General features: G+C 42.4%; 2 protein-coding genes across 2 annotated transcripts; both read right to left on the bottom strand.

The window, feature by feature from the left end:
* Positions 1-1083: 1083 nt before the first annotated feature.
* ebi3 (Epstein-Barr virus induced 3) lies at positions 1084-4142 on the bottom strand. Its single transcript, XM_078796076.1, has 6 exons — positions 3886-4142; positions 3017-3140; positions 2725-2797; positions 1610-1727; positions 1382-1545; positions 1084-1300 (listed from the first exon to the last, which is right to left on the bottom strand). Exons 1-6 carry the CDS (start codon positions 3950-3952, stop codon positions 1145-1147), a joined length of 702 nt encoding a protein of 233 aa, XP_078652202.1. The 5' UTR covers positions 3953-4142; the 3' UTR covers positions 1084-1144.
* Positions 4143-4350: 208 nt separating this feature from the next.
* LOC131140034 (rab GTPase-activating protein 1-like) lies at positions 4351-11808 on the bottom strand. Its single transcript, XM_058090101.2, has 8 exons — positions 11523-11808; positions 9377-9457; positions 9135-9245; positions 7121-7225; positions 6964-7047; positions 6814-6885; positions 5662-5901; positions 4351-5458 (listed from the first exon to the last, which is right to left on the bottom strand). Exons 1-8 carry the CDS (start codon positions 11709-11711, stop codon positions 5219-5221), a joined length of 1122 nt encoding a protein of 373 aa, XP_057946084.2. The 5' UTR covers positions 11712-11808; the 3' UTR covers positions 4351-5218.
* Positions 11809-11854: the final 46 nt, after the last annotated feature.

Below are 11854 nucleotides of genomic sequence, written 5' to 3'. Positions count from 1 at the left end.
TGAGCTAAATAAGGGACAACTGTATTTCCATAAAATGATGTGCTCCATTCATCCATCCATCCATTTTCTTCCGCCCACGGGGGCAGCAGTCTCAATTGGGAAGCCAAGACTTCCCGGGTTATCAACTACTATTTCTTCCACCAGGATGACACCGAGGAGTTCAACCATGGCCTTGGATTTGGAGGTGCTGAGTCTCAACCCAGAAGCCTGGTTCTCTGCTGCAAACCTCCGCAGTAAATGTTGAAAGTCCGAGCCAGACCAGACCATCAGGACCACGTTGTCTCCGAATAGCAGAGCAAAGATCCTAATGTCCCTATCCTTGATAGACATAGACATATGGACATTATCGTCCATAAAAATTATGAACAGAATTGGTGACAAACGGCAGCCTTGGTGGAGGCCAACATTCAGCGGGACCAGGCTCCTGCTAGCAATGCCAACCAGGACTGGATGGCACATAGTAGCATGCTACCAACCCCCCTCAGGGTATGACGGGGGACACAGTCAAAGGCCTTTTCCTAGTCCACAAAGTACATGTAGAGGCAAACTCCCACATAATAGACTTTGGACTCTGGAATAGACTTTCCTAGGGGGGGTGAGGAGTATGATCCCCAACACCATTTTGTCACCCTTTTGTCACCCTTTGGTCACCGGCAGGCGGTACCTGTCACCTGTCAGCTGCTTCAGGAGCCCCACAAGCCATCCATGCTCGATAGGACTTCTTCTTCAGCTTGACAGCAGCCCCAACTTCTGGGGTCCACCAAGAGTCTGGGGTCACGGCCACAGCACTGATCCGGGTGGCCTCATTCATGGAGGCACGAAACACGATCCAATCAGATTCGATATCCTGCTCCTTCCTCGTCATGGATGCGTTTGAAGATCTGCCGCAGGTGAGAGTCAAAGACTCTACGAAGTCAGAGACCCCAGCACACCCTCATCACACGTTTGGGGGTCCCCGATCCTCCCCCGCCATCAAGTCCAACTCATCACCAGGCAGCTTTGCCTGTCCAGATCATGAGTATTCAAGTTTGATCATATACCTTCCATTCAAAGAAAACTTCAAACGTTATGAGTATAGTTCCAATCTTTTTACTTTGAAGGCAATATTCCAATGAATACTATTCCAAGTACAGATACAATAATGTTAGAGTTTTTTCTTGGGTAAGGTCACAGTGACGGGTGAGCTCCAGCCACTACACTGACCCAAACCCAGCAGCTCCTTAGCGCACACCCGGAACAGGTAGGTTCTACCTGGGATCAGACCCTTCAGCTCCACGCTGGTGTTCTCCAGAGGACCCAGCTGGACCACGAGAGAAGAAAAACATTTAAAAAACCATCAAACGTAAGAAAGACAATACGTCTTGCTCTCATGCTAACCTACAGTGACAGACTTGGTGGTGCCCTTGATGTTCCACTGGTACAGGATCTGGTACTTTAAGGGGACGATGTCCAGGTACATCCAAGTGGGAGGAGCCGACCACTCCATGAGAACTGCTCTGACGTTATGAGGGGACACCTTGATGTCCACGGGGGGGTCAGGTTTCACTGTAAATGAATGGTGTTGTTCAGGTGGTCAGCTGCTCATCGCCGTGTTGACGTTTGTCCTCACCGATGTCCTCCAGCATGAAGCTGCTCAGATGAGAGCTGCTGCCTCTGTCGTAGAGCGTCGTCACGTTGATGATGTAGTCCGTCAGAAGCTTCAGGTCACGCAGGGGACAGTGCCACACCTGGACAGGTGCAGAAAAATGTCTTGATTTAAGCGTCTTACCAAACAAAAATACAATTAATTAACACATGTACCTTCAAGGATTATAGTGGAATAAATAAAAATGTATATGATTCATGAACAAAAATGTGTCCATTTATGCATTTTGCTTCCATTCACAATCTGAATAATACTTCAGGGTTGACAAATATTATTTTTTAAAAAAGTAATACATGTATTAATTTAAGCATCTTGGTTGGAGGGGATTTTTTGCTAAAAAAGTAAAAAGTTGTCTTGCGTAAACCTGGAAATGCAGCAAAATGAATTTAGGGAAATGTGAATTGAAAGTTCCAGTATCATATAAATGAATATGAATATGTCACTGGGGATTTTATATTAATTCTTGTCTTGCTTGGTATATTACTGATATATTGATTCCATCATTAGTAGGAGCAATAGTACTTAAATACAGATATTCACTCCATCTGTTTGACTAATATATTCGCGTTAAATTCATTCATTCATTCATTTTCTGCCGCTTTTCCTCACAAGGGTCATGGGGGGTACTGGAGCCTATCCCAGCTGTCTTTTGGGCGAGAGGCCGGGTACACCCTGGACTGGTGGCCAGCCAATCACAGGGCACATATAGACAAACAACCATTCACACTCACATTCATACCTATGGACAATTTGGAGTGGCCAATTAACCTAGCATGTTTTTGGAATGTGGGAGGAAACTGGAGTACCCGGAGAAAACCCACGCATGCACGGGGAGAACGTGCAAACTCCACACTGAGGTCTGCACGCTAACCACTAGACCGCCGTGCCACCTCATGTTAAATTATCTTTTATTATTATGATTTTTAAAATTATTTTTATTTATTGTATATGTAATTTTTTACATTTAGTTAATTATTTCCCCTTTTTGTTGTTGATTGATTTTTGCCCTCCAATGGGCCTTTTGTGTGTCGAACAATTTTTGCCGCCCCATAATTTCATAAATAAATTGTACTGAGTACCTTTTCTAGTGATGATGACGAGTTGGTAGCCGTGAGTTGACATTGCTTGGTCACGGACGGCTGGTGTCTTTCACTGAAATACACACGCATGTAGATATGGCTATATGACTTTCCATCCATCCATTGTCTGTACCGCTTATCCTCACTAGGATCATGGGCATGCTGGAGCCTATCCAAGCTGTCTTCGGGCGAGAGGCGGGGTACACCCTGGACTGGTCACCAGCCAATCGCAGGGCACATATAGACATTCACACCACACTCTGTGATATATTATTCTGCTTTTATGACTGACCTGTAGGAGGCGATGTAGCGCACTGGCTGAGAGTGAGAGTTCGGAGGTTCAGGCCAAGAGCAAAAGGTCCTGTTGGGATAGCTTGCACACCAGCAATGCACTGTGGGACTGATGGGAGGATCCACTGAGAGAGAAAAAAGGAGTTCAAGGAGATGTTAATAGAACTGAACATCTACAGCCAGATAAACTATACAAACTTAAGTTTACTTAAAAAAAAAAAAATTTCTTGAGTGAATCAGGACATTCAACTTGGTTTTTGACATTTTAATTGTATTCACATTTTGACAGTATTTTTATAAAACATTTGTCATTTTTTTGTAGGGACAAATGTAAAAATTTTTGTGGTCATTTTTGCAATATCATTTCTTGGCCAATTTGAACTTACTTTATGTGATATGTGGTGTGTGGTTTATTAGATATAGTAATTTGGCCAGTACTTTTGTGTATTAAATGTAACCAGTGTTTCTTTTTTAAAGTGAAAAATACAATACATTTGGCAGTATTTCAATATAAATTTTTGTAAAATGTTTTGATATTCTTTCCTTAATTAATGTGAAATTTTAAGACACAATTTTTAAAACCTATTTTAAATTCATTCATTTTCTATTTTCATTTTGTAATTTTAATATTAATAAAAGTAAATATTTTCTTAATGTATGTGATGAATACAGCAATTTCAGCACTATTTTAAATGCACATTTGTGTCATTTTGTAATATTCATATCTATTTTCTATTCTTAATTTATTATGTTTGACGGGACAACAATTATTTGACTCTGGACATCCTTAAAAATAAGACAATATACGATAAAAGCATGGCTGCGAGGCTTTAAAAAGTAAAGAAGACCCAAGGGATCGTGGTACACTACCTGATGATGCGGCGGTCAGACTTGCAACAAAAGCGACCAGGAGGGTCCAGCAACACACACTTGCCATGGTGACTGCTGCTCTTGGGGTCAAATCAAACGCTGAACAAAGTCAAAGTCGAGTTAGTGAGGCTGCAGTAGCTCACCGGCTTGTGTGGGCTCACAGAGACGGCAGCTGATCTTTAAAAAGCGGCGACGGGCCTGAAAGTGAAAGAGGAAGGAGAGGCGCATCACAGGAAAGGCCCTTATAGAGAAACTGCTGCTAGTTTCCTGACGTCATCAGGCAGGAGTCATGTATCTTGTTTTTGGGGAGACTACTATACAGTACAGTCATAGTGGGGAAAAGTGTTTGACCCCTTCCTGGTTTCTTATTTTTTGGAAATTTTATAAAACTAAATTTAGTTGCAGATCATCAAACTAATTTAAATGAATCTATCACAACACAACTGAACAGTAAATGCAGTTTGTAAATTCAACCTTTTATTATTGAGGAAAAAAAATCCAATCCCACATGGCCCTGTGCAAAGGTGATTGTGCCCCCCGAGACTGACATCTATCAGTGTGGTTTGGGACTCCAGCAAACCACAGTGAGAGCCATTGTCCACAGTGGTGAGAACCTTCTCAGGAGTGCCCAGCCAACCCAGATGACCCCAAGAGCACAGCAACGACTCATCCAAGAGGTCACAAAAGACCCCGCAACAACATCCAAAGACGTGCAGGCTTCACTTGCCTCAGTTAAGGTCAGTGTTCACGACTCCACTTTAAGAAAGACACTGCGCAAAAATGGTGCGCATGGCAGAGTTCCAAGATCAAAACCACTGCTGAACAAAAAGAACATTAAGGCTTGTCTCAATTTTGCCAGAAAACATCTTGATGATCCCCAAGACCTTTGGGAAAATACTCTGTGGTCTGATGAGACAAAAGGTGAACTTTTTGAAGGTGTGTGTCCCAATACATCTGGCGTAAATGTAAAGACACATTTCAGAAAAAAGGGTCATAGCAACAGTAAAATACAGCGGTGGTAGTGTGATGGTCTGGGGCTGTTTTGCTGCTTCAGGACCTGGAAGACTTGCTGTGATAAATGGAAGCATGAATTGGAGAATGTCTGGTCATCTGTTGGCGACCTCAATGTTTGATTGCAGTTGTTTTTGCCAAGGTTGACCCAACCATTTTTTTTACTACTGCTGCTGCCTCACTTTCTATGATATTATGATTTTTTCCCCTCTTGACTTTACTCTTGTAATATTCCCCTTGTGGAAGTGAAAAAGAATCAATGCATGTTCACATCCCGAGGCTCCATCGTATCAGACTGCTCGAGAGCACCCCCTGGTGTGCATTATGGTGCATTCCAGCTTTGTCCGTCAGCCCGTTCTTTCTCACAGCTATTTTCTTTTTGAGTGCCGTTGTTGTGAGGCCACGACAGCTTCCACCCAGACAGGGAGCCACTGTGGAGGCCCCTGCCTGACGTCGGCACCCCGTCAGTGGACGGGCGGAGCGAGGTCAAGGCCTTGCTGATCCAGTTGTTCTTTGCTTCCTGGAGGTCGTTGGCTAGGATGCCCCGCTCGTGCTCCAGCTCCTGTACCAGGAATACCAACAATCATTAGGATTGGGATCACTACAATTATTAGTACAGTGGAACCCGCTTATGTTGACACCCCTCTGCACTTTATAGTCATGAGAAGAACACGGTGGACCAGGAGGATGATCTGGTCCACGTAGAAGGCTTGTGGAGCGACGTAAGCGGGTTCCACTGCAACGTAGCGATGGGCGTCATGTGACCTGGATCCTGCATTTGGCCTCCACTATCTGCAGTTTGGTCTGAGCCAGCTCCTTCTCCAGCTGTCTAATCTGAGCCGTGAGGGAGGCCTTCTCCTGGTCCTCCCTCCTCTGTTGTGCCTCAGAGGGGCCAGCGTGCTTCCTACCCCAGCCTGGAACAACCAAACCCGGGTCTTCTGATGATGCAGTTTCCTTTTCTGATTCTCCAGCATGATGACAATGAGGACAAGCCTTCATCTTGCTCTGTGCCGGACAACAGAAAACAGAAAACACAAGTGTCCTCATTTTGGCCTCATCAACACTCAAGATTCTGCGACAAAAATAATTCATTCATTCATTCATTCATTTTCAAGGGTTGCGGGGGTGCTGGAGCCTATCCCAGCTGTCTTCCGGTTGAGAGGCGGGGTACACCATGGGCCTGGTCGCCAGCCAATCACAGGGCACATACAGACAAACAACAATTTGGAGTGGCCAATTAACCTAGCATGTTTTTGGAATGTGGGAGGAAACCGGAGTACCCGGAGAAAACCCACGCATGCACGGGGAGAACATGCAAACTCCACACAGAGATGGCCGAGGGTGGAATTGAACTCGGGTCTCCAAGCTGTGTGGCCTGCGCTAACCACACCGCTGTGCAGCCCCAAAATAATTTACTCATATATAAATGATTACGAGTGGTTAGCACGCAGACCTCACAGTTAGGAGACCAGGGTTCAATTCCACCCTCGGCCATCTCTGTGTGGAGTTTACATGTTCTCCCCGTGCATGCGTGGGTTTTCTCCGGGTAGTCCGGTTTCCTCCCACATTCCAAAAACATGCTAGGTTAATTGGCCACTCCAAATTGTCCATAGGTATGAATGTGAGTGTGAATGGTTGTTTGTCTATATGTGCCCTGTGATTGGCTGGCCACCAGTCCAGGGTGTACCCCGCCTCTCGCCCAAAGACAGCTGGGATAGGCTCCGGCACCCCCGCGACCCTTGTGAGGAGAAGCGGTAGAAAATGAATGAATGAATGAATGAATAAATGATTCCAAGGATGTGCAACTTTTTTTTGGACTTTGTTATTGTCATGTTACATTTGGACTGTTTTTTCTCTGAATTCTACTATTTGTTGAGTTTTGAGTGGTGCTGTGAAAGAGGAAGGGGTGTTTGTCACCTTGAGTGAGTGGACCTCCTGCAAGTGTGCTTCCTGTTGTCTTTCCATGCGTGATGTCAGCTGACAACAGATCTGAGTGGCACACGAAAGAACAAAAAACATGCAAACACGCACTTCCTCCATGAGATGATGAAGTGGGCTCCTCCTTACCTGTTTGTAGTCTGCTATGATGCCTGAGGACCTTTTCACCTCCTGCTCCGCCTTCTCCAGCTCCCTCCGTAACACTTCCTTTAACTACAGCCACACAGGCAAGCGGCGTTAGCTTCTCACGCAGGCTTCAGTGACATCAATGACGCCGTCCACTCACCATGGCCGCCTCCTCTTCCTTGCTGCGCTTCTCCTCTTCTGTGACCTGCAGACGACGGCGGGTGAGAAGGAGGTCGCTGGTGAGCTCGTCCAAGTTGTCCTCCGCCTGGCAACAACAACATCAGTCAGCGTCACGCTCACATTAGGGACACCTTATGTTGTGTATGCAAAAGTAAACAATGAGTAAACACATTTACTACCACGTTACTTCAAAGTACAAGTATTATATATTCCTTTTGGATGCAAGGCAACTAGAATGCAATTATGATTTTTTAATGTACATATATTTTTATGTATATATATATATATATATATATATATATATATATATATTAATGTATATATTTTTTATGTATATTTTTATTTCTAGCTGTGTGAAAAAGCGATTGCCTGTAAACCAAATAACTGGTTGGGCCACCCTAAGCAGCAACAAACTTGCAGTGAGTCTCTTACAGCGCTGTGGAGGAATTTTGGCCCACTCATCTTTGCAGAATTGTTGTCATTCAGCCACATTGGAGGCTTTTCCAAGGCTTTTATTATTGAGGAAAAAAAATCCAATCCAAGGCCTTTTTATTTATTTATCTATGTTTAATTTAATTTAATTAAATTTAATTTAATTTTTTTTTTTTCCTCAAATGTCTTGGAGATAATCAAGATGTTTTCTAGCAAAATTGAGACAAGCCTAAATGTTATTTTTGTTCAGCAGTGGTTTTGGTCTTGGAACTCTGCCATGCGCACCATTTTTGTCCAGTGTCTTTCTTACGGTGGAGTCATGAACATTGACCTTAACTGAGGCAAGTGAGGGCTGCAGTTTTTTGGATGTTATTGTGGGGTCTTTTGTGACCTCTTAGATGAGTCGTTGTTGTGCTCTTGGGGTCATTTTGGTTGGCCAGCCACTCCTGGGAAGGTTCACCACTGTGCCATGTTTTCACCATTTGTGGATAATGTCTCTCTCTGTGGTTATAACCACACTTGAATGCAGGTGTGATAAACCACAGTTACGTTTTAAGGGGGAAAATCACTTTTTTCCTCAGTTAATAACAAAAAGTTTCATTTAAAAACTGCATTTTGTTTCCAGTTGTGTTGTCATTGACTAATAATTATATGTATTTGATGATCTGAAACATTTAAGTGTGACAAACATGCAACAAAAATGCTGCCTTAATTATTCTTTTTCCCATGTCCGCCGGGTTCTCAATAAATGTTGATGCCATCTTGAAATGAGTTACACAGTGAAACAGCAGCGTTTTCATAGCTGATATTAAGGTGAAAGCCTGGCAACCGGGTGAGAAGTTTGACAGAATGAGCTGTGAATGAAACTCATTTCAAGCTTGTCAACCCATTGGAAATTGCAGTAGGTCATTACTCAACAATCCGACTCATGGTTTGATGTTACAAACAACATTAAACTCATCACCCAACAACTTAACACTCAAATGTATTATAATGTTAATATGAAAAAGGTTGCCATAATGCATTTTGTTAGAGAAAACAATTTCATTGAAGAACATAGGAAGCATAGCAAATGGTGCTGCAATGCTGCTGCTGTCCACCAGAGGAAAACAAAGCCCCAAGCAAAAAGAGGGAAGCTGACGTCATTGCAACGCCCCAAGGAATGCGTTGCTCAGACGCAGTGCCTTAAGAAAACTTTAAAATGCTGTTATTTATTTTCAACTCATATTGAGAGTGTTTTTATAGATCCCTTTTGAGTCTAACTCTGCTGATGACTTTAGTGTTGTTATTAAAGTGTTCTTTGAAAGATGACACGGTGATTAAAATGTATGTTGTTGTACTGGTCTATATACCGACCTACTTGGACTGCAATGAGTTAGCAAGCTTGTTGTGGCTTCTGCCAAAGAAAGAGCTATGGTTTCCTCACTGCCTCACTGACTATTTAAGCTTGACTTACTTGCACTTAGTCGCATCTCCTGAAACATACTTTGGCTTAGATGTTCATTTATAAATAATAGGCATGAGATAGGCATGATGAAAAAGAAGGTGGTAGAAAGCGAGACCTTATCCAGGGCGCTCCTGAGGGCCACCTTGCTGGTGATGAGTGTTTGGGCCAGGTTGTCGTTCTCCCGCTCCAGACGGAGGCTGGCCTGCTGAAGACGATGGTTCTCCATCTAAAGAAGGCCCAAAGAACCAAGCAGTTAGAAAGTGTAAACACTTGACAGCAAGGACACATGAAGACAAAGACTTGAAGACACGCAGACACAAACATATTTGCCATCAAGGGGGTTCAACACTTGCCCACCTGGCATTTGTTCAAGGGGTCTTCCTCATCCTCCATTATTTGCAGACGGCTTTCTCTCAGTTTGGCTTTCTTGGTCGGGACCTCCATAGGAACAAAAGAGACATAGCTACTTAATACGATGGTGTCTAACAACACACACACAGTCTGCTCGCACAAATGACAAGCAAGGCTCAACAAGAGATAAGACATCAAAGGATGCGAGCCAGATGATAGGCACACAAGCGATGCGGGGAGGGGGGACCTTTTCTTGATAGCCTTCATAGAGCACTTCGTGGACAAAAGTCCTCAACTGAGTTGAGTCCATGGTGTTCATTTAATTATCCCCTATTCTATATTTTTAACTCATTCACTACAATTCAAAATGTAAAATATGTATTTTTACGTTTTGTTTTGCGCAAGAAGCACAAAAAGGTGATGATGCAACTCTACAATAGAACAGATCATGTTTGGTGCAGTTTTAAGATGAAGAAAAAACGGCCACCAGGTGGCAGAAGTGCATTTTGTAAGCGCACAGCCTGCATCGGTCCTGTAGAAATATGTGCTTCAACCAGGAAGTGAAAAGGTATCTCCCCATGTTGTGCGAAGGAGGTTTTTTTTTACATTTTAACCCAAGTACACACACAGTTCTGTTGCAAATGTGACGATTGTAAATAGTTCATGGTGTTATATTTTTACTCTATGGTACTCTATGATCATTTTCATGTAAAACAACCTATTTTGGTATTGTTGTTTACATACTGTTTAAACAGTTTTTCTCCATTATATGAACAAGTACTGCACATTACAATATTAATATAATAATGGAAATGGTAATGGTTTCATTTCATTTGAACATGCATCAGATTACAATTGAGTGCATCCCATAATCAGTTCACAGTTCCACATGTCCAAAAGGAGTAGGAAGAAGCAGAGCTTATTAAATCCTACCCCTCCATCTGGTACTTTTACAATCACTAACTGTTACATTTGTTCACTTCCTGCCTTTCTGATATAATTTAATTTGGGTTTTTTTTGTTGTTTTTTTAAATTTTCATTTATTTTTTGTCCCGTACTGAAGTAGGAGGTGATATGAGCATCCAATGCCATAATGGGTACCATAGTAAGTGTCAATATAGTGATATATATAGCACATCATGACTGGTTCAAGACTCTTCATCCTTGTATTTAGCAAACATCAACTGCTTGTATTGTTTCTTGAATTGGCTCATCGTTGTGCATTGTTTGAGGTCCTTACTCAATCCATTCCATAGTTTGATTCCACATACTGAAATGCTATGGCTAGCACAGGGGTGGGCAAACTACAGCCCGGGGGCCACATCCGGCCCGCCAAGTGTTTGAATACGGCCCGCCCAATCTTTCCAAAGTATTTCATTTAAACTCAACATACAACCTGGCATCATGGCCTGAGCCAACCTTTTGATTTGGTTGGCTCTGGTTGGCTTTGGCTTTGGCTTTGGTTTTATCAATTTCGTTTTTTGACATGGTCTGTTGTTTACAAAGTGCTCCTGAAAAAGGGACACAAGCACATAATAATAATAATAATAATAATAACAATAATAATCATTATTATTATTATTAGATTATTATTAGATTATGAGATTAGTATAATTATTATTAGAACTATTATGATTATTATAATTATTATATGAATGCGAATTATTATATTAATTATATATGATATTATTGTTATATTTGCATATTTTACATAATAATGATATAATAATTATTATTTTAATTTTATTGTAATTATTATAATATTTTATTATTTTTAAAATATTTAAATATAAATATAAAATAATAAATAATAATAGCAGATTGCATGATAATTTTACAGATACAATAATACCAGGTGGACTGTTACGTGTAAAATATATAGTCTGCCCCCCCCCCGTAAATTTTGTCATATCAATGCGGCCCGCGAGTCAAAAAGTTTGCCCACCCCTAGGCTAGCATAACGTAGTCCTAGCATAGAAGTGTTTAATAATAATATTAATAACCCAACATTTGCTTTTGCATGCCAACATGATGACTTGATGCTCAACTGTCTGTGGCTAAAAACGTGCCTGTACTATTTTTAGACTGCAACACCTGTGCAGGTACAACTACTGTAATTACATTTCACAGGCAAGAAGGAAAAGTTGCTTACTGGAAAGCTGGGTTGCGTTTCGGCCACCAGACATGCCAGGATGGCCTCCTCGGTCATCTGCTCCGACAGCTGGGCATCGTAGGACATGGTGACCGACACCTCCTCCATCATCTTGACCGCCCCCAAAACCAGGATGACCAACAAGGGGCAGAGGCAGAGGATTCTTTGTTTCCAGGTGGTCAGGAGCATCCAGCTGAAGAGGGCATGTGGAGTGCTGGGAAGAAAAGCGAGGGGGTGAAGCTGTTGTCCGAAGGTGAAGACACAAACATGATGAAGTATTCCAGGAAGTGACACTAGAACAAAGTTGCCAGGTGCTAACAGGTTCCACAGGC

The sequence above is a fragment of the Doryrhamphus excisus genome, linkage group LG14, assembly GCF_037039965.1.
Source record: "Doryrhamphus excisus strain RoL-2023G ecotype Guam linkage group LG14, RoL_Dexc_Guam_v1.1, whole genome shotgun sequence".
NCBI classification, from domain to species: domain Eukaryota; kingdom Metazoa; phylum Chordata; class Actinopteri; order Syngnathiformes; family Syngnathidae; genus Doryrhamphus; species Doryrhamphus excisus.
The sequence above is the reverse complement of the archived record's forward strand: the minus strand, read 5'-3'. Positions and strand labels throughout refer to the sequence as shown.